At 43.7% G+C, this 23068-nt stretch overlaps 1 protein-coding gene across 4 annotated transcripts in view; it reads right to left on the reverse strand.

Moving 5' to 3' along the window:
* Window positions 1-3401: 3401 nt before the first annotated feature.
* The window catches only part of Cd99l2 (CD99 molecule like 2), a 68757-nt gene continuing 49090 nt past the window's right edge, over window positions 3402-23068 (reverse strand). For 2 of the 4 annotated variants that reach the window (XM_029534397.1, XM_029534395.1), the window contains 8 exons: window positions 21700-21768; window positions 21190-21270; window positions 19350-19415; window positions 11928-11972; window positions 10630-10749; window positions 6955-6972; window positions 5655-5720; window positions 3402-4432 (listed from right to left, as the gene is read on the reverse strand). In XM_029534397.1, coding sequence (XP_029390257.1) covers window positions 4368-4432; window positions 5655-5720; window positions 6955-6972; window positions 10630-10749; window positions 11928-11972; window positions 19350-19415; window positions 21190-21270; window positions 21700-21768 — 530 coding nt within the window. In that variant the 3' untranslated portion in view covers window positions 3402-4367. The remainder of the gene's footprint in view (window positions 4433-5654; window positions 5721-6954; window positions 6973-10629; window positions 10750-11927; window positions 11973-19349; window positions 19416-21189; window positions 21271-21699; window positions 21769-23068) is intronic. The other 2 variants (XM_029534398.1, XM_029534396.1) reach the window with 1 other exon arrangement.

Raw genomic sequence — 23068 nt, forward strand, 5'->3', positions numbered from 1 at the left:
TTTGTAGACCAGGCTGGCCTCGAACTCAGAAATCCGCCTGCCTCTGCCTCCCGAGTGCTGGGATTAAAGGCGTGCGCCACCACGCCCGGCTCAAGGAAGTTTTATAAGTTATGATCAATTCTCCATTTTTATCATCTGGGGATTTGTTTCTAAACTATAGTTTAAGTGATATTAGCTTTTGATTTGTGATCATCATAGATATAAAACCTTATTTGTAAATGGATAAACTGCCATATCTGAGGTAAGAGAAGCTGTGAGTTCAGGGTCAGCTTTGGCTACATATTGAGTTCTGGGACAGCTGGCCTATATTGTGGAGCCCTGTCTCAAAATCAATACCAAAAAAAATAACATGAACTATAATATTTTTTCTTCATATACTTTTTAAAAGTGGGGACATTTACCAATTTTTCCCTAGAAATACTATGTAATTTCCCAGCAACACTTCAACTATTGAAGATAGAGTGGACTGGATAATGTTTTGACAGAACCAGAGAAGCCATGGGAACGGCTGCTTGTTGAGGTCAACTAGCCTGGTACAGATGGCTGGTGAACTGTGGCTCTGGCTCCTGGTCAAGCCATGGCCTCCCAGCTGCATGCCTGCAGCACCCCTAAAAATGTCCACTGGATTTTAAAGAAGCACAACAGTCTTTCCCTTTGTATGTTTCTAGCACAGAACTGTTTCTAAAACAACTTGAAGTATAGTTTTCTTATCTAAACAATTCTTTCATGTATGTTTTATTTAAGTACTAGAATGTAAACCCTTTAAGGTTCAGGTTTTTAAACGAGTACAATACTGTATTTGCCTCATCTGAAGCACTGTATTCCAATATGCAATTAAAATGATAATATGTTTGCTCCCTGGTCTCTGTTGTCTCTGTGTTTTCACCATTTCAGTAGTTTTTCACCCCTGAGGAAAATGAGTACTAAGAAAGTACCATGTGTTGAATGCTTACCCTGTACCTGCCACAGTTAATGTATGTAAAGTGCCCAATAGTAGTTGATTAAGTTGTCAGTAATTTGTTGCGAGTCTTGAGTGTTTGGGCTGGAACAGGTAGATGATCTGATTTTCAAATCTGCAAGTCCCCTTGTTCATAACCTTGAAGAAATGTTGAAGACAGAGAAAGGCCCAGAGAAACAAGAGGCAGTGGGTCTTCCTTATACAAGTCCTTACTAGCTCTGGGACTGTGGACTTTTTCAAGGTTCTAAAAGTTAGTGTGAAATTACACCACCTCCTGTGTGTAACCAACCATTCTTTAAGGGCCTGACATTGCTCATCTTCATGTAAATCAGGGCTGTGTTGGCAAGAAAGGCCGATATTAGGCATAAGAGGGTTGGACTGTCTCCCAGTATACCTTCCATAATAGTGCCCCCACAGTAGAAAGCACACTCATTACTGGATCACTTTTTAGGATTGAGCAGTATATTCTAAAGCTGGGTAGTGGAGCCAATGCTGCTCCTACTAAAGGACTTGACGCTGTGGCAAGAAGGCTCTGCTCTAACCTCCCTCTCCTCATCCAAGTATACCAGACATGTCCTGCTGCAGTTCCTGTACTATGGAGGCCCACTAGCAGAAGCCTGGGATCGGGCACTTTGTGGAAGGAATGATGGCAAAAATGCTAACCTGCCCAAGACACACCTTTAGCTGGGGAGAAGGGGAATGAGGTCAGCACTATATCACAAAGATGGTAGAAAAAAACAGATCACATCAGGACATAAGGAGCTGTTAGATTCCACTTTGTTTAATGCAAACACTAGACCATTTACAATTCACACTTGGACACAAGCATGTAAAACAATGTACAGGGATTCTGGCAGTCTCCAGCATGTCTTCCTCAGAGAACTGGTACTAACCACAACCCAAGTGGCTGAGGCAGTAGGCCTGCCCTACACCAGGGTAGGAGCCCCTACATCAAGCCACTTGAGAATGTTGGGCATTTTTAAAGTTCTTCCTGTCAAGTTTCACTGATCTAGATCTGATCTTGGCAATTGGCTCTTCTGCTTCANTTGGTTTCTCCCTTCTATCACCTGGGACTAGCCCAAGNTGGCCAACTCAGCCTTCAGGGGGGACACAGTTACAGGACCAGTCCCAAGCCTTCTGCAGGCCACAATGCCCCACCAAGTATAAAATGCCAGTGGGAAGGAGGAGCCCGGCCCCTGGGATGAAACTGTATGAACAGGAGGCCGATGGCCCGGCCAGGACTGTCCAGCCACTTAGCTAGCGCCTGCGGGCTGAGTGATGGGTTTTATGCAGAAGGGCTTTATGCAGAAGGCACCGAGGTAGCTAAGGGAGAGCAAATTAGAGCTCTTTTTCACTGGAACCAGTGATATTGAGAAAACAGTTTAACAAGAGGGCATTTATTTTACATCATGGCTGTGGGGTTTGAGGGCTTTGCCATCAGACAGGCCTCAGCATAAAGGTAGACAACCCTCCTGCGAGTACCCTAGCTACATGTCAACAGACCAGAAATACTAAAATCCTTCCTTTAAGCCACCTATAGCTCAGCACTGGCCAAATGGTGGCACCATCATCTCCTATTGTCCTTGGTGTCAGTAAGGCACAATCCTGACAAAGTTGACAGCAATCCAACCAGCAAGTTAGGAGGTTCTAGAAACTGACACATCTTGCAAGTGATGCCTCCTTTGCTAATTAACTTCCTGAAGAATAAGGCGGGCTTCCTGAGGCCATGAGCTTTTTTTTTTTTTTTTCCCCATCTTGGTGTCACTTCCCCAGTACTCCAGCTTCCCTATTGGATCCTCAGACCTGGATTGTCTGAGACCAAAGGCCAAGCAAAGGGGGCATCTCATTGCCCACAGATATACAGTAGGAGTGGGTGTTCAGGCTGCCTGGAAATATGACACCAGCAGCCCTCCACCAAGAATAGTCTTTTAAACAACAAACACACTCAAGGCATGCATTAGACAGCACAAGAGTTCAGGAGTTTCTTAAGATGGGTGTTGCCTCTTCCCAGCTCAGCAGAGGTGAAGGAGCCAATTCACAGCTTGTGGGATATATGGGGCCAATCATGTCGTCCAGAGGAGCTGTAGATCTTGCCTTCACAGTGACACATTCTGCTTTCAGAAGTGCCTTTTGACGTGGCAAACTATTAGTTCATATGGGGTGGAAACTAGCTTAACTTTTACCTGCAGGGTTCACTATCAAGCTCACTGGAGCCAAAGAAACAATCCAGGAAGCAGGCAGATCCAGCCCAAACTAGGGGTAGCAGTCAGCTCTGGCCCTGGTCCTTGGTTTCCTGTATTTACCGTTATGAACATGGTCAGAGCCCTTTTCAGAGCAGACAGGGAGGACAGCTACACAACTACAGAGGCAGCTAAGCTAGCAACCCTTCCCCTACCTTCCCCTTTCCCCCTACCTTCTCCCTTCCCCCTTCCCCTACCTTCCCCCTTCCCCATCCACTTCTAATAAACAACAAGCATGCATCTGGTTTTCACATTCATCCTCAGGATCTGTAGCTCTTGCTACTTAAATAAGATCATGTACAGGGTAGTGTAAACACCTACCCTGACCTGGGAGAAAGTTCATTTGTAGGTGTGACTTCCAAGACCCGTTACCAGGCCAGCCGGAGATCCCTACACAATCTGATGGGAATCAAGCCGCAAGTCACAGCTCCCACATGTTCCTTATTCCTAATCTTGGGATAAGACTATTGTGAGACCATGCTTGCACTAAAATCACTGAAGAGCCTTCACCTGGACAAGCTCTCTGGAAGCTGAACAATATGAAACATGAAGTCTGGAAGAACAATCAATTTTTTAAAAGTGCCTAGGTGTTATGTGTTTGTGCACACACGTGGTGTGTGTATGTGTGTGTGTACATGTATGTGTGTTGCAGCTTGTTGCTGTCTGATTTGTCTTAAAATGGGTTTCATATGCACCAGATGCCAGTTGAGCATACTCCTCCCAGCTCTCAGTGCTCAGCACCACAACAACCCACTATAGCATGTAGATAAAGGGTTTCATAGTACCTAGAGACTGCTTAACCAGAAATGGTCTGCAGTGCTGCCCAAACCATCCTCTGGTCCACCCCCACCTTGGGCATCCTCCTTTTCCCATGCTAAGGCTGAATCCAGCTGTCTCTATCACCCAGAAACTTTCAACGCTGGTGCTAGTAATCTGCTGAATCTGGGTCTCAAGTCTCAGCACCAAGCCTCTTTAGAGGACCCATGGCAGAGCAGTCACCGCAGTCTGCAGGACAGGGCACAGAAACCACACTCATGAACACCTAAGGCTTGTCCAGAAAACTCAGTACAATAAGCAGCCAGTGGCATGGGAAGAAACTTGGGCAAAGGATTAGCAAATGAAATCCGGAGCTGGGTCACAAGCGGTGGCTTCCTTCATAAGCACCTGCCTCAAATCCGGGGTGGCTCAGGTGGTGGGGGTTCTGCAGACTGTGTTTCTTGTTTTGAGTATGTCACTAAGAAGAGAAGACATGTGTTAGGAGGGTTTCACCTCTACTCTGCCCAAGTCCCGGTTAGAACTTTAGATCTATGCTGTGTGAACAGTTCAGCACATCCCAGGCCTCCTCAGTGTCCCCTGTAGGACTGCCATGGGCCCTACGTACAAAGTTCAGGGTAGGCCAAGGGCAGCAAAGGTAGAAGCCCGGGAGGCTGCACAAAAGAGCTCTGCCTCCATTCTCCATCTACAACATGGACATGCTTCTGTCCAGACTTCTACATTACTGGATCTACAACAGTCCCAATAGTACATTCCTTGGGTATTCACGCAGTGTTGGTTACAGTGTTAAAATTGTGACAGACTCTGCTCCTTTAGATTCCATTTGCATTCAGGATCATCTCCATGCATTTGGTCCTATACTATCAGATAACTTCTATCACAGTGACCTGGAGACCTTGTTCTCCTTCCTCAACACCCAGTCTCCACAGCTGTGGTCCTGTAGCTATGGTCTCTTCTCACTTCCTTGTCTGAAGGGGAGCAAGCTTACCTCCCTGCCTCTCCATCAACGTTCCTGGGCCACAGGTATGTCTCCCTCTCATTTGGCTTTACCATATGCGGCCTCTAATTTCTGCTAGTCCTTGAACCCCAAAAGTGCTCAATGACCAGAGAGGAGGTAACAGAACATCTAGGTTTTAAAGGTCTTCTTGGTTTTGGCCATTTTCTAATAAGCCTAAAGACAGATGTGGACTCACACCTGTAATCCCAGCACTCAGGAGGTAGAAGCAGAGGATCAGGAACTCAAGGGTACCCCCAGCTACAATAGTGAGTTGGAGGCCAGCCTTGGATACCTTAGACCCTGTCTCAAACAGACAACAATTAAAAACAGACTACAGGTCTAGAAGCAAAACTTCCTGCCACCCTGGATGAGCAAGCCCAGGATGCAGGTGGGTCTGCTGGCAAAGTGCTGAGGGACTCCAGGCTCACATTCAGGTGATTCGATAGTTGAGGTTGAGCAGAAGCTCCCAGAAGTCATCACAATGGCACAGTGTCCCCATTCTCAACAAACTGGGAGGCAGTCTGATCAGTCACAGGTTACAGGCAGACCTGGGTCCCTGAAGGTTTTTATGATGGACATTCCAGAGGCAGATTCTTCTGGGCCACCGTAATTCATTCTATTCAGTGCTGGCTGGGGACAATGAATTGAAACCCTTCATCAGGGACAGTGAGTGAGAAGTCCTTACCTTGGGGTTCCTCACACACAACAGCTTCCAGGTTCTCCCCCTTCACGTAGTCTGCATTGAGACCCTCTGCAAAGAGCAAGAGCCAAGCAAAAGACGCACAATGAAATGAAGGAGCCTCCCAATTGAGAACTGCTCACTGTGTCCTCTATGACAGTAAAGGCTGCCAGGATCAGCTCTGGATCACCTATCATCTTCTTGATAAAGACTAACCACCAAGGAACACATTGCCCAGGACTTCTGTCACCATTCTTGCAAACAGCATCATGCATCAAAGGCCCAACACCCCATCTGTAAAAAGGACAACCGGGCTCTGGACAATCCATAGGACCACCTGAGTCCCAGAGGTCAGGGAGGTGGAGAGGGAGCCAAGAGCTGAGGGAGTGACTGATGGATGCAGCATTAGGAAGGGCGGGTGGATGTGCAGGGATCACTCTGGAAATGCCAGTAGATGGCCTTCCCAGGAGCATCTGTACACACAAGGAAGCCAACAGACTTCTCCAGGCTGTACGAACAACTGCTACCCACATCTGTGCTTGGAGGGCCCAGGGTCCACAAACAGCTGTTCTGATCTAGTGTGTGATCTGGATTCTCCCCACCCCTACCCTCATGCTATCCTCAAATGCTATGCAGCAATTCAATAAGGCATCTTCTTCACTCAGCCAAAGGCCATCAATCAAGGACTCGGAACAGCCCCACACCAATGGTTGCTTAAAAGTCAGTCTTCTGTGTCTTCTTTGAATAACTGAAGGCCTCTAGGGAAAATGGGTCCTGATGCTAAGTTATCAATTTTCTGGACACAAATCATATTCCTGGCTTTTACCTGACCTGATAGCTGTTGGGCTCAAGGTGAAAGTCAAATGGGCCTGTGAAAATGTAGGTGGTATTCTCCAGCAGGGGGAGTTAACTACCATGCAAAGCCAGCCAGATGACAGCCCCAGTGCTAATGGGTAGGAGCTGGGAGATGTGCCCTGGGCCTCCAGACTAGGTCCTTATTCCTACTTGGTGAGCAGGAGATAGCCCTTTTCCTTCCATGCTTCTGGGAGGTGTTCACCCATGGATATCTGAGTGTTCCCCTCCCACTCCTATGGACATCCATAACTCCAGCCATCTTGGTTGGACCTGGGAGTAGATAATATGGCATGTGGCACCCTCACAACATATCAGAAAAAGCTCTTAATGATATGGTCACAGGCAAGTTGGTGGATACCAGGGAGAGAGGAGATGTAGCTAGCAGGGAGGGATAATGAGGGGTCCAGGGTCAAAGCACAAGAAACAGGAGTTAATTAAAGCACATTGTTACCTGGACCTTCTGCTGCATCTGAAAGCAAGACAGGAAGCTTAGAAGCCTGGAGTAAGAATTTAGTTCCAGGCAACAAACCTATCGAGTATTTTAGGAGATTCACTGACACTTGGCACTGAGGGCAGGCAGGGAAACCGAGTGTTCCCAAAGTGAAAACCCCTTTGGTAGCAGCAGAGGCAGGAGGCCAAAGAGGTGATGGCAGGTCCTCCAAGCAGCCACCTGTCACCTCCTTGGGGCTTTCCATATGACTTTCTTGATTGCCAATCACTGAAGGCCATAGTTGCCTCTGATCAGCAAGCCAGCCTGACGGTGGAGATTACAAGCAAACACCCTGCTTCTTATAAAGTTAGCCACCCACATGAACACCCTTGGGATCCTTCCTGATTGTGGATCAGCACAGTGCAAGTGGCAGTCATATTGCTGTACAGATTGGAAATCCAGACAGGTGTGAGCTTGGTGTCTAGCCACAGACAAGGAAACTGCAGGCTAATCCAGACTGGAACGAGGTCAGCAGGGGGCGCTGTGGCAGCACAATGAAGTATGGCTGGGAGACTAGCCAGAGAGAAGGCTCCTTGAAAGAAGACACTGCTACCTGAACAATAAGAGGAGAGAGGAGCAAGGCAGAGAAGAAACAGCAATGGCTGTACCTGAAGAAGGCAGAGCATATGGGAAAGGAAAATGACTATGGAGAAGCCAAATGGCTAGGGCTTTGAAAGCCATGTTCAATTCAGGGCCTGTGACCTTGTAGTCATCAGGGAACCTGGGGAAGTCCAGGTATTTTTAAACAGGTCTCCCTGGAGAAGGTGCAAAGTGTAAGAGAGACAAAGTCAGGGAGGTAGGAAAGGCCTACTAGTGGACAGGCAATAGTAAGAGGGAAGCATGCTTGTGACTCATGGAGAGGGGGCACTGCAGGGCTCACAGACCTCTAGTGTGGGGGACAGGCACAGGAGTAGGAGACAGTGAAGTCCAAGCTCCAAGCCCTGTATAAGTGACTCAACCTGCCTAGCCAGCTTGTTCAACTTGTGAGCTGTCATAACTGCCATGTCTAACAAAGCAAGTGGGCTAGATGAGGGCTGTACCCAGACTCTCCCAGTCTCCCTCCTTCCTGTGACACTGTGACTCTAACTGAAGCTCTGCTAGGTTTCCCATCCCTATCGACACTCTGTCACCTCATTCATTTAATCTGTAAATGTTACCTTATTTAGGAGAAGGATCTTTGCTGACACTATTAAGGATCTCAACATGACTATTCAGAATTTAACTTGGAGACAGCATTAAAGTAATGTAGTTGCACACCAAGGAACACCTGGATTTCCTGAAACCTGGAAGATGGGGTCTCTGCAGTGAATGTGATCCTACAGGTTCCTGTTTGTAAGACAAAGCCTCACATTATAGCCCAGGCTGACTTGGAACCCACACTGTAGCACAAACTGCCATGGGAATCACACAGCAAACCTCTTGCCTCAGCCTTACTAATGCTGGGGTTTCAGGTGTGTGCCAGAATTCTGACTCAGAAAACAAATTTCAGTTGTTTGAAATCACAGAAGTTCTCTGTCATGGAAACCACAGAGCCTTGGACAGTGTTCACTAATGAAGCTTTCTGTGATAGCCTGGTTGCTCCCACACTGAGGAACGGAGAGACTTTGGTCTGAAGGGCTCACGACCCTCTCATTATTAATGCCCACATCTAGACTGGCTTCCCTAACCACATATGAAGAGCAAAAACGGGAAAACCATGGCACAAATGACCCTGGGATCCTGCTTCCAGCCAAGCTAGCCTTCCAGCAATGTGAAGACAGAACCAGGCTTCTAGCTGTTCTGAAGGCATGCCCATCACTAAGAGCATCACTAAGAGCATGCCCATCACTAAAAGCATCACTGCACAGGACACTGGCTGAAAAGTATCAAAAAGTACTTGCTAAATGGCATTAGTGACTTTGATCAGTCATACAGAGTAGTAAGTTTCTCCTAGTTAATTTCCAATTTAACCTTTTTAAATTATCTTTTTACAAGGCCATCTTGAGAACACTTATCCAACCTTCTGCTTCCCCCTCTAGCCAGCAGGAAGCAGAGTTGTTCTCCCTCAAATACCCTTAGAGCAGGACCATATTCCCTTCCCTGATCAGATTACATAAAGACTGCAGCCCCGAGGGTGGCCACCTGCCTGCTGGGGGAGAGGACAGGAGAAGAGCTGCCAGGCATCTGGGACAGAAACTCCCCAGTCTTCAAAGGCACCAAGAATGGGGCTGGAGAAGGTGGGAAGTATAACTATCTTCTCATCTCCTTGTTCCAAACACAGCCTAGGAGAGTGACAGATAGAGCTGTTTCCCAACACCATGTACAACCTGGGCCCCTTGATCAATGTGTCCAAAACAAGTCTCCCTCCAAATATTCTTCCAGGTCCAGGGTCATCCTTGGCCCAATGTAAGCCATCAGTGGGTGGAGAAACCACATTTTTCATCATTTAGAAAGTCTTTTTGTTTTATAGTTGAGGGGAGCAGACAGAGGTAAGAAAATTCTAGACTTCATTCCCAATATTTCCTTGTTCCTAACCACCCTACCACCAAACTTGTGGATTATGTGCATGTGAGTATCCTTGATGAAGAATGTTCTAGAAGAGCAAAAGACAAAGGCAATAAGATGGTCAGATGAAGAAACAGTTGTAATGCTTACACTCAAAGCACACCAGAATCCAGGTTAATTTTCTGGGAGTCTCAGGTCCAGGTGCTACAACGAGCAGAGGCTCATAACCAGGACATGAAGAAACAGAAGGAGATGGCCCTAGGCTTACCATAAAATCAAAGAATCTGAGGAAGGTTACAAGAGCCAAATATGGCTGAGTCATGTCCTCTCCCTAGAAGTAAAACTTGTCAGCCCTGAACTAAAGCCATTCCACTTAAGCAATGCCATATTGGTGCTGTGGTACTAAAACCAACAGATTCATCCTCACAGGCTTGCTCCCACAATGTCTCAATAGGCTTCTAAGACTGGAAACCCTCAGTAACTATTTGATTTACCCACAGGTGTCCCACTGGTGGCTACAGCCCACAAGAAAAGCCATCTGTTTCCTAGAATTCCAGCACATAGAGGGCGGTAATGAAAAATCACTCCATGACTTCTCTTTCATCACTACTCCTTAAAATAACTTACGAGTTCATACAGTTTAAATGATCTGACTGGAGGAGGAGCAGAGGACACCCACATACTGACATATCAAGAAATCAAGATCAGAAAGGGGCACTGCCAGAATCATAAGGGGCCCAAAGACGCTCACTGCCATGTCAAAGAGACTCTTGGAGGCCATAGTACTCTGGTTGGCAGTAAAAGGGGCTGGTGGCACTGGGCCTCTGAAGACCCAACATCCCCCTTGGTTGAGGTCTGAGGCCTGCAGGATTTATCAGAGTTCTGCCCGTTCTAGGGAAATAAAACAGCACAGTGCTCATTGAGCTTTGTCCCAACAGAAGTATGGCCTCTTCTAGCTGAGATGCCCATAAAATCAGGATCACATAGTATGACCCCAGGTGCCCTTCCAAAGCAGGATCATCTTTAGTTTGTCCTAAATTTGCCCCTAAGGATGTAAAAGTATACCTAGTAGGAAACCTACTGGTTTTGAGTAGCCTGGGGAAGGGATGAGAACTTGCCTGAGCCCCTTCCCCTGCTCAGATGTGTACTTACGCTGAATGCTGAAGCAAAACTTCTTCTGCTGGTAGGAGATGTAGCTGGATACAGCTCCAATCAAGGCCATAGCAAGGGCACTGGCCACACCTGCAATGGTGCCAGTTTCTGTCGATATGCCTGGACATGGAAGAATGGATGGAGCTGAAGAGAAAGGCCACCAACTCCAGGATTCTGCTGTTCTGTTAGCCCCAAGTTATGCTGGCTTAGATGTCTATAACCATCAAGTCCATGTGGAAGAGCGAGCTATGCCATAGATACCCAAAGCATCATAATGACATGGGTCAACTGTCCCAGGGCGGAGATCTTCATGGTACTTCCACTCAATGGCTACTCCTCTCTGCTATTTGCCTCATGATATTATTGATAACTATGGTGGTTTGGATGTGAACGATTATCTCCCCCTCCCCCGCAAAAAAAAAAACAAAAACAAACAAACAAACAAAAAAACACCTTAGGAGTTGAATACTCCCCCTTATACAGCAGTAGGGACCAGTAGGGCCTTTAAGAAGTAATTGGATCATGAGGTCTCTATCCTCAACAAGGGATGTGATTGCAGTGGAATGGATTTCAGGAATTGTTATATAGGCAGTATTTATTTCTAGGAACCGCTGAGGTGAGCAGGCTTTGCAACATCAGTGTTGGCCATGATGACCCACCTCTCCAGAGGGACAAAGGCAGCAGGGTCAAGTAGCCATGCACAGGAACTTCCAAAATCAAGAGCAACCTGTACTGGCCGGTTTTGTGTGTTAACTTGACACAGCTGGAGTTATCACAGAGAAAGGAGCTTCAGTTGGGGAGGTACCTCCATGAGATCCAGCTGTAAGGCATTTTCTCAATTAATGATCAAAAGGGGAGGGCCCATTGTGGGTGGTGCCATCCCTGGGCTGGTAGTCTTTGGTTCTATAAGAGAGCAAGCTGAGCAAGCCAGGGGAAGCAAGCCAGTAAAGAACATCCCTCCATGACCTCTGCATCAGCTCCTGCTTTCTGACCTGCTTGAGTTCCAGTCCTGACATCCTTTGGTGATCAACAGCAGTATGGAAATGTAAGCTGAATAAACCCTTTCCTCCCCAACTTGCTTCTTAGTCATGATGTTTGTGCAGGAATAGAAACCCTGACTAAGACACAACCTAAGTTTTATCTTCTTTTAAATTCTATATCTTTAGTACTTTATGGTGACGGAAAGATTACTAATAGAAACATTTTGGGAAGGGCAGGGAAGAGCAGCTCTAAGATCAGAGTGGGGCAGCATTGTTTTCTTGTGATTCCAACAGAAACTTTGAACCACAGATACCCACCAGATCCAGGGTCATCGTTGCTGCCATAACCACCACCACCACCACCTGGAGAAAGGACAAAAGCACTTAGTGTCTGCTATGACCCCTATGACCTATGACCCCAGGAGCAGCAGGCTTGGACTCCAGAAAGCCTATTGAAATGGTTACTTTCATACACTGAGCCCTTGTCACACACAATATTCTCTAGGCTCTGGCTTCAGGTTTAATTCTTCCTATCACTAGGGGCAGCTGTGCTTAGGGTGGGAGCCAAGGCTCTTATCTGAGAGATGAGCAAAAAGCAGTTAAATCTGACTGCAAATTACACCAAGCACTTCCTACACATCTATGCCAAACGAGTTGGAGCACAGACAAGTGCAAACATGCAAAAACCATATCTAATATTTTCACATTTACAAAGTTCTTAAACATCATAGCAAAACCAGTTAATGCTAACAGAGGTTGGGGAGGATGGATGCAGGAAAGATGTTAGCCCTGCCTATAAGGGTCAGAGGAGAGAGATCATTGTGACAGAATGTTTTATCCAGTTATGGTGATACACTATCACCACGTGGCTAAACTATAGGGTTAAAACACACACACACACTTCTCCAGAGCAGCCACCCCTGAACCCATTCCCCAATTCCTGGAGAGAAACTTCATGAGAAACAGCAAGGCCCACCCCAGAATGCTAACTGGCCCTGAGTTTATTGCTTTTATACCACCCTCTTCCTGGTATCTAACACTCACTGGCAGAATTGGTTGGAGGGGGCTCTCTTAGGAGAGACTCCTCTAGAATGTGGGAAGACACAAGCACTGATGTGCCCTTCCCCAAGCAAAGAGTTGAGGTTTTAAAGTATAGAAATATTTCACTATAGTGAGGACAGTGTGGGAATGAACAAGTGGGATGTGAGAACTCGGTCCTCTTCATTTTTGCTATGAGCTTAAAACTACCCCCCAAAATCATCTATTTTTGAAGTCTTCAGAGAGAAAATGAAGTTTGTTATGTTACTATGTGGAGCTGAATCTTCCAGTTAAGTATTTTATAAAAACCTCTAATTTAGTATTTACTAAAAGAGGAGTTTAAGAGAACTGGGTACTCTTTCAGAGGACCTAGGTTCAATTTTCAGCACCCACAGTTGGTTTGCAATCATGTCACTCCAGTTCCAGTGGATCCAACATCTCTTCTAGCTTCCTGGGCACCAGGCATACAAGTGGTCCATGGACATACATACAGACAAAATACCCAAACACATAGATAATTAAACAGTTAAATAAAAATATAAAAAGAACAGCAGCAGTTTTGGTTTAGTTTGGTTTGGTTTGGTTTGGTTTTGAGGCAGGGGATGTAGCCAAGGCCCACCTGAAACTCAAAATCTTCCTGTGTCAGCCTCTAGAGTGAGAGATTTACAAGCATGTATTGCCTTGCCACACCTAGCTGAGCACCAGCATTTAGCATTGACATTTCAGCAGTAAGTTGTGACCGGTACTAGCCTGTCACCAATTCCCTCTTCTTTTCTGGAAGTGATCACTAATAAGGGTAAAGGGTACATGTGGGTACATGTGCTTGAACTCGAGCACACACACACACATACTACTCAGCTTAAATCCTTTTGTCCACCCAGTCATATGAACCTGAACCAAAGTGAGCTACATGGGTCTATCATTGCAATTAGAACAAAATCACAACCTTCATCCTTCTTTGGCTTCTGAGCTCCACTCATTTTTCTCTCAGTATAGGCTGAACCAGGCTATTCTACAAAATGCAGTGTGCAAAAGTGAGTATCAGAACAAGTGACAGAAGCAACTTGTATTAAACAACTCAGTACAGTCCATGAACCTGAATTTTCAATAAAAATGAAATGGATAAAATCATATGCCCATAAGACATTTCAGAACAGTATTTATAGTATCTTAGGAGCACTGGGTAGATATGATTATAGAGCCAGAAATGCACAGTAGAAAAAGATTCTATCTAAATAAGAGCTTCAATAGTAAAAGCATAAGCAAGTGAGAGAACAAGAGAGCCAAAGAAAGAGACAGACCTGAATTTTGTCAAAGAACACTATGTATCAATGCAATGAATTGGATGTGGTAGCACACACATAAATTCCTGCCCAGAGTGGGCTAAAACAGAAGAGATGTGAGTTCCAGACCACCCTTGGCTACATGATGAGATAGTCTCAAAAGCAAAACCAAAGAGTGAGATGGGGAGAAAAATGGGGAGAGCCAGTATACACCCATGACGTCAAAGTTCTGTTGGGTGCAATGTACACCTAGTAAAGAGCCAGAAGCCAGAGTGGGCTACAGTGTAAGGTCCTGCCTCAAAACAAACAAACAATAAACAAAAGTGGAATGATAACTCACGAGATACTGGCAAATATGTATCTGAGAAAGGGCTAACTTAATCAGCAGACAAATGCAAATGAAGCTCAGAATGCCAACATATCCCCACACTGTAAGAGGGGAAGGAGAGGAAAAGAAGGAAAGAATCTAACAAGAATGTGAAGAAACTATAACCCTCATCCATTGCTAGCAGGGGTAAGAAATAGCCCAGCCTCTGTTGAAAAGCTTAGTAGTTCCTGAAAACATGAAACATAAAGTTATGACATATTACTTCTAGATCACTATGGCTTGAATGTATTCCTCAGAATTCACATGTGCAGGAAACTTGATCCTTAGAGTCCTGTGTCCATGTTGAAAGTGAAGCCTTTGGGAGATAATTATGATTAAATGAGGTCATGGGGATGGAACTCTCAGACTGACCTCTGGGGTTTTATCAGAAGAGGAAGAGAGACACAAGCCAGCATATTTACTCTGTCTTACAACTGATCCTCCCTACCACATCTTGATCCAGCACAGAGGCCCTAGCTGATGCTGAGCAGATGCCAATGGCCAGATGTACTCAAGACAGTTAAAAACTATGCCTATGTAAACTCTTCTATGTACTTGTATACGGATGTTCATAGCAACGTACTTCATTATGATCATTGGTCCAGTGGTCTATCAACTGGTAAATAACTAAGTAAAATGTTTGGTAATATATGGAAAAGGGCTCACCAATGTAAAATAAATTGGTACAAAACAAGGAGGATAAACTGGGTCAAGGACATGAACATGAGATCACAATATATATTGACTTTCTAAAAACACATAGATTCAAGGAAATGAAAATATGACCAGGACAAATGCCTTGTTCTGATTAAATTTGTCAAGATTATAAAACTATAATGCTTGCTGGATTGAGGTTAGTATTGGGAAAAATGGATACCTGCTTACTTCCTAGCAGGGGAAACGGAAGTTGGTGCCACCTCAATGGGAAATCACTTGGTAATGACACTTAGAGTCACATTTTTAAAGATGTATGCAACTTGTGGCTCAGTAATTGTAGTGCTAGGAATTGATCTGACAGAAACAACTGTGGCTTTTCATATTTGGCCTGATGGTTTTCAAAACACTAGGTATAGTTGACAAGCTAGAGGAAGCACTACACAAAATAGGAGACAGGATAAAACAAGTGTCACTGTTATATTTAAAAATAATCTACATAACAGAGAAAATAAGTATTATTGAATAGACATTGGTTTTTAAAAGGATAGCATATGTGGGTATGGGAACACATACATGTAAATTTAGCATACAGTCAAGCTTCCTGTGAGGCTCAGGCAAGAGAGCTGCCCTGAGTTTGAAGACAGCCCACATTTTCCTTCTATGGTATATATTAAACTGTAATTTGATTTCAGAATACACACCTATTCACACACTAAGTTTTAGGGACCCTGACTGTAACTGCAGTGACTGTCATTGCTATAGAGAGTACCACTACAATGATAGTAAGCACTGCTATAGCAGGCCCCATAGTTAGAGAGACCTTGTAGCTATAGCAACCACCTTTACTTGGATGGACCCTGTAGAATAAGAGGAATTACTTCAGTAGGGAAGTTGTGCTCAGTGGTTTGAATAAATCTTGTCCCCATGGAAACTTGCGGTGAAAGTTAATTGCCACTGTGGCAGTATAATGCTTTTGTCCTGGCATTGGCTTAGTTGCCACAAGAACAGGCTGTTACAAAGAGAGCCTGCCCTTGTGTTTTGTCTTATAGGTCTGTGCCCATTTGCCCTTTTGCTCTTCTGCTACGTTAGGATGCAATATAAGGTCCTCACCAGATGTAGCCACCAATCTTGGTCTTCTAGCTCCCAGAACTGTGAGGTAAATAAACTTCTTTCCTTCATTAATTACTCTGCCTTGGACATACTATTATAGTGAAAGAGAATGGATTAAGACATTGTGAATAAGCTCTGTTGTCAACAGAGGTGTCAGACTTTCAGCATCTAAAATACAAAGACAACAATGCACAAATAGACGTCAGCCTTGAGTCCTACAGAGCCACTTACCAGGAGAGACAGGGACACAAGGCCTGTGTTTGCCCTTCTCTGACGGTAGCCCAGCTCATGGCTCACAGTGAGTGCCTGACGCATCCGGTTGTCAAGGACACAGAGAATCATAGAACAGTAGAGTGATTATGTCTACAACTGTTGCGGAGGTATTCAAGTGCTTAAGGACATTGTGAGTGTCCCAGACTTCCAGCAAGACACAGCAAGAGCTTTTAAGTATTTTTAAAATGTGCTTTTATTATCTCAAAAAAGTAGCAAGAAAAGTACATATTTTTTAAAGTCAATAAATAAAGCTATGCATGGTGGTGCTACCCTTGAACCTGGAAGGCTAAGGCAAGAAGCTTGTGACATCCAGGCAAGTGGGGGCCATAAAATAAAACCCTGTTAAGAAAAAAAAACTAAACAAAAGGGGGAAAGATATTGCTGCAAATGACTTACAATTACTAAATAAAGCCAAACAGAAAAACTATGTCAAAACATAAAATCTGAGCTAACAAGCAGGGAATGTATTCTTGCTGTTGCAAAAAGTCTCATGGCCATGTTTGTCCATTTCCTACCACAAAAGTTAGACTAGCCTATTATCTAGACTAGCATGTTATCTATATTAAAATACCCTATGATATACATTAAGAATAGCTCAGCAAAACCCCCTATGTTCATGCTGCACTCCCTGGTGTGTTGGAGGGACTGTGGGTGTCTGATGTGTCTCTACACTATGGAACAGTAAGACCATCTGACATGTATTTCCCCATGTTAAAGCCAGAAATATTGTGGAAACAACTCCAAAGAAACCTCTTTGGACGTTATTTCATCTGTACTAGAAAAAGAATGAGACCATTGGAAAAATGGAAGGCCAAGGAAAGAGGAAGAATGGGTTTACAAGCTACTCACTTCAAGAGATGTTAGAAGACTGAGTTACAAACTCATTTTGAGCCAAACACAGTCTGTCAAAAATGTTGTCTTGAGGAAAAAATACAAAATGGATAATATATTACTTCAGAAATCCACTCCAGAACAACTGAAGCTATGTCATAAAGACTTGAGTTGGAGAAGTGCACTAATTGAGTTTATAATTTACGGAAATGTGATGTTCTCCCTTCGCTCCCCATCATGAGCTTGTTTTTGTAGAAGGGACAGTGTCTGTGAATCTCACCCATGGTCCTGTTTCACCCTTTGATCTTCTTTCCTGACACCTATGGTGATGGAGGGAATAACTGAAGCCAACAATTGATTATTCTTTACAAGACAAGCTCCAATATGAGCCTAATTAAAGAATTTCCTAACACTTCTTCCTTGCTAAAACAAGTACATTTAATGAAGAAAAGCCCCTGGCCTGTCATTCAGGCTTTCGTTCCTGTGTATGCTTACAGACATAACTACTGCCCTCCTCTCCCCATGTGGAAATACCAATTGTCACCCAGGAGTAATTGGCTCATTTGCTGCGTTTGCCCTTTAAATGCTCCATGTTCTCCTGACACCTGGAAGTTTCATTTAGAGGCTTTTAGGGCTTTTTCCTAGAGATGACACCATCTGGAAAGGTGTTTCTGGGGACAAATGTGACTATGGTACATTTTAAGTAACAGAGAACACTATTCCTATATGAAAGGCACAGTGCTTGCAAGAATGAAGCAAATGCTAGACTTCAGCCAGGACTTGGGGAGAGGGGTCTTGACACACTCACAACTTGAATTCTTCAGACCCTGCTTTAATTTTTCCATCACAACAAGGAATAATAAACAAAGGGTTTCAAACACCACAATTTATCATTCCAACATCTTGTTAGAGGTCACACTTATAGCATGTTCCAAGAGGAACTTGTTTTGCCACACCACAAGACTCAGGCTTCTCACCCCATGCTTAAGATCCAATTGACAAATATATCTATGGGGGGACTACAAATGTGGCTTAGGAAGGACATGACTATTCAAAGGCAGCATGCAGAAGAGATTTTATGAGAATCTCTCCTTGGTTGTGGAATGGCTACTGAAATCTACACATGTGATAATCACACACACACACACACACACACACACACACACACACACACAGTAGTTCATGTAAGATGAGATGTGACACAATTTCCATAATGTCAATAGGTAACTTTATTGTACAGTTATCAATTTCATATTTAGGACCACCTACTATGGTTCTGCAATAGAGACTCCCTGGGAGAAGCTTGATGAAGAGTTTTCCTGAACCATTTTAAAACTCTTACCAGTACTAAATTAATTTTTTTAATACAATGGTCTTTTCATCTTTTGGTTGTTTGGTTGTTTTTGTTTTGTGTTTTGTTTTGTCAGTCAGACTAGATCAAAACTGTTAGAGCGTCTGATCCCGTAGTTTAGTTTTCTTACACATTTAGACACAGCCAAACTTCAGGAATGGCTACATTGAAATTCTGTTGCAAATTCTGTGATCTTTACAGTAAGAATGAATTCTATTGGCTGATAAACAGTGCTCTGGGCTAGGGCCTAGTGAGGAAGGATGTGGGATTTTTTTTTTTGTCTTTTTTAATTGAACATAGATTCTTCTCTCATACAGCACATCCCAAGGACAGTTTCCACTGCCTCTAGTCTACTAGGAAGGAAGCATGAATTTTCCTGAGAAGGGGAAATAGAATCCAAAGATATTTTGTAAAGATCTGATTTGCTAGGGGCTTCTTTAAAATGTTTCCCATGTTTACTTAACATGGCAACCCTCACACTGCATAGAAAACTGGCTCTCCAAGCAGAATGGGTTGTCTCCTTGATACTATGATGCTCCCTGTGACTGTCCTACTACAGGCCACTGTCCTTGCTGCTGCCTTATAAGGTGCACCCAGGTGGTGGGGACACTAGCTCATGGTTTAAAGGACAACAGGGCAAATGGACAGCTTCTCCAGGATGGCTTACAAATGAGCTCCCACCCACAGGAATGAGAGCCCACTCCACCTTACAAGTGCAAATGACTAACCCTGATTTTCCAGAGGCTAAGAATGGCATGTTTTACCTGAAGGCCAAATGGTCGACATTTTAAGGAAAATTTGTCTGTTATCAGACAAAGCAATACTCCTACCTTTATTCTTGTCAGGTTTGTATCCCCCGCCTTCCACGATGTCTTCAAGATCCTTGTCTGACCAACCTATGAAAGAAACCCCATACATTTCACTGGCCAAAAAAAAAAAAATCTTTGCAGCAAATACTTGGATTAATAAATGTTGTCCATAACACATGGGTATTCTTCATGGTACCGGGAGTCTGGTTCAGGGGTACAACAGATAGAAGACCCTGAGAACCAGGCCTTATGTCCAAACTAAGGAGAGATGCAGGAAGAAGGAGGAGGAATGGAAGGAGGAGGAGGAAGATGAAAAGGGATGATGGTAGTAGGCAAAATTCTAACTGGCCCCTCAGACTGCCCACTGCCAGTATATGTGTTCTGTTGAACCTCCAATCACCTTGAGTGTTTGTGTGGTCACAGAGAGAATGAATATGATCCTAGAGATTAAGTTCATTATATGCCAAAGATAAAGGGATTTTGTCAAAGTAATTAAGGGCCTGAATCAGCCAAGTGAACTCTTTCGAAGCTAGTTTGGGGCATGCCTGAGCTCAGACACTGGACATTAAAGTCTCTTCTCTTTCTCTCACTGCTCTTAAAAGAGCCACTCACTGCCTCTATAGCTAAAGGGAAAGATACACAGAGAAACCCTGTCTCGAAGAAAAAATACTTTTGCCAGTAGTATTGATGGTATTAGCAGCAAATTAGATTTTGGGTTGTTTTGTTTTGTTTTTTATAGTGTGTGGCATTATACTGAAGTTTGATAAACCTTAAGGGAACAGTTTTCCAAACAACTAACATGCAATGTTACAAAACAACAAATGGACACAAGTCCATTGAATGGGTGTTGTAGTTCAAATCCAAAATGACCCTCATGCATTGGGACACTTGAGCCATGCTTTTTGGAAATATGTCACTGGAAGGTGACATTTGAGTTTCACTAGCCCACTTCCTGTCTCTGTCTCTGTGCTTCCTGGTGTGGGTAGAATGTGAGCAGCTGAGTCATATCAGGGCCCCATCACTTCTGAAATGATAAGCTGAATGAATTCTTCCTCTACTCATGTGGTCAGGGCAACCAGAAAAGGAAGTAAAGGGGAACTGAGTGAGGTAAGATTACTGAACATTTTTTAAAATGTATTTTTCATTCATATGTTTGGATTTTTTGGTTTTTTTTTAAATATTTTTTAATTAATTTTTTACACTCCATATTTTATCCTCCCCCTGTCCACCCTCCAACTCTTCCACATCCCATACTCCTCCCCACCCCCTGTCTCTACGTGAATGTAGACCACCCCATGCCACCTGCCTGTTTTAAAACCCTTTTAAATGTAATGGTATTTAAGTGTGTGTGTGTGTATGCAGGAATGCATATGCCACAATACACATGTGTAGGTCAGAGGACAGCTTTCAAGCTACATATCTCAATATGAAATTCTAGGTATCTCCTAGGAAGACTGATATTCTAGAAATGTCTAAGAAATGTAAAATAATGCCACTCTCTCACTAAAATGTTTTTATCTTGTCACAAAAATTTCTCATACAATGTGCTATTTATGTTAATATTATTAGTTTAGTATTAATTATTTTACACTAATAATAATGAATTTTTAAATATATATATATACAGATGTTAAACTCAGATGGTTATGATTCACATAGAGAAAAATTATTGAGATTCCCAATAATTTGGAGAATCCCAAGATCAAAATATATCAGTATTACTATTGTAGGGCTCTCCTACAGCTTGAAGTGGCCTGGATCTACAGTATTCTGGATGGCTCAGAATTCTATTACAGGGAACAGGACAGACCCCACCAGGAACTATAGCACTGGCCTGTGATGTCACGGATCTAGAACTTACCTCCCGCTTCTCCTGCACTTGGCTTTTTGGGGCCATCTAGGTCATTTCGATCATCCAAGGCATCTTCCAAGTTAAACCCATCTAGTTCGGGGACCACAGAGCAAAAGAAACAATCACCATTGTGCTGACTAGTTTTTATGTCAACTCAAGCTAGCGTCATCTAAAAGGATAGGACCCCATTTGAGAAAATGCTCAGGCTGTTAGGCATTTTCTCAATTATCGATCATTGGGGAAGGTCCCAGCCTACTGTAGGTGGTGCCATCCCTAGGCTGGTGGTCTTGGGTTCTATAAGGAAGCAAGCTGAGCAAGCCAGTAAGCAGTTCCCCTTCATGGCCTCTGCATCAGCTCCTACCTTCAGATTCCCACAGTGATGAACAGTGATGTGGAAGCATAAGCCAAATAAGACCTTCCTTTCCCAATTGACTCTGGTGTTTAATTAACACAGTAGGATATCCACAAGCTGATATAGAAAATCTTTCCTTCCTTTTCTACTCAGAGAACTTGCCTTACCCATAGGATTTGATGGTGCTCTAGTTGTTCCTGGCCTTCTAGTTGTAGTAGCGACATGGTCCCATCTCTCTAAAAGTGGGAGGTAAAACAACAAGAGTCAGATGCTTAATAAAATGTATATCTACATCATAGTTTAAGGAAGTCACACTATGAATAGACTACTCTTAGTACTTAAAACTCCTATATAACCTCATAATTACTTGGGAAAAGATGGCAAAGAGATAGAAAAGGTTTAAGTGAAGGAGATTCTAATCATTCTTCTTTATAGGTTGGGGACTGAGAGACAAATGTAGCCCCACATCTCACCACTTTACCAGAACTAGAACATGAGCCCAGATCTGCTGCCCACATTGAGCAGGGAATTCTGAGCTTAAGCATGATTCCCCAAGACCTTTGACCTATACTTTCCTCCACTGTTAATCCAAGAACTGAACAGCAAATTAAAATGCCCAGAGATGAATGAGCTGGCATTTTCTGTACTGTACAGAGAATTGTCTTATAAGCTAGCATTTTATGTGATGTACAGAGAATTGGCTTACAAACTGAAAGAAGTTAAAACACACACACATGCACACAGAGATACATACAGAAAGATTCATACACACAGAGACACAGAGAGATATAGACTACAGACACACATAGGCACACACACACACACACACACAGAGAGAGAGAGAGAGAGAGAGAGAGACCCAGACATGCACACAGACACACATACTTTTTGAAAATGGTCTTTGACTAAAACAAGTTTCCTTTAGAAGTATGAATTGCCATTGGATCAGTTACATGCCACTCATGAGTTCCTTCTTTAAACTTTAGGATTTGCCATAATTGTTCCTACTCCTGAAGACATTCAAAGGGAAAGGTAATGACAACGCTAAAGAGGAAAATACCATGAGCACACATGCAAAGAAGCAAATCTGACCATCATGTTATACCATATATAAAACCAACTAACAGTGGATCAAAGATCTAAAGAGCTAATTTTTTAACACTCAGCAGAAAACATTTTGGAAAATATTGTTGATATTATATTTGTAGATATTTCCTGGATATGAAAGTACAAGCTCCAGAAACCTAGAATACCCAAGGCACAATCTCCAAAACACAAGGAAATCAAGAAGAAGGAAGACCAACACGTGGATACTTCATTCCTCCCCAAAATAGGAAATAAAATACCCATGAAAGAAGTGGCAGAGACAAAGTTTGGAGCTAAGACGAAAGGATGGACCATCCAGAGACTGCCCTACCCGGGGGTCCATCCCATAATCAGCCACCAAACGCAGACACTATTGCATATGCGAGCAAGAACTTGCTGAAAGGACACTGATATAGCTGTCTCTGTGAGGCTATACTAGTGCCTGGCAAA

Source organism: Mus pahari, chromosome X, assembly GCF_900095145.1.
Source record: "Mus pahari chromosome X, PAHARI_EIJ_v1.1, whole genome shotgun sequence".
Lineage (NCBI taxonomy): Eukaryota > Metazoa > Chordata > Mammalia > Rodentia > Muridae > Mus > Mus pahari.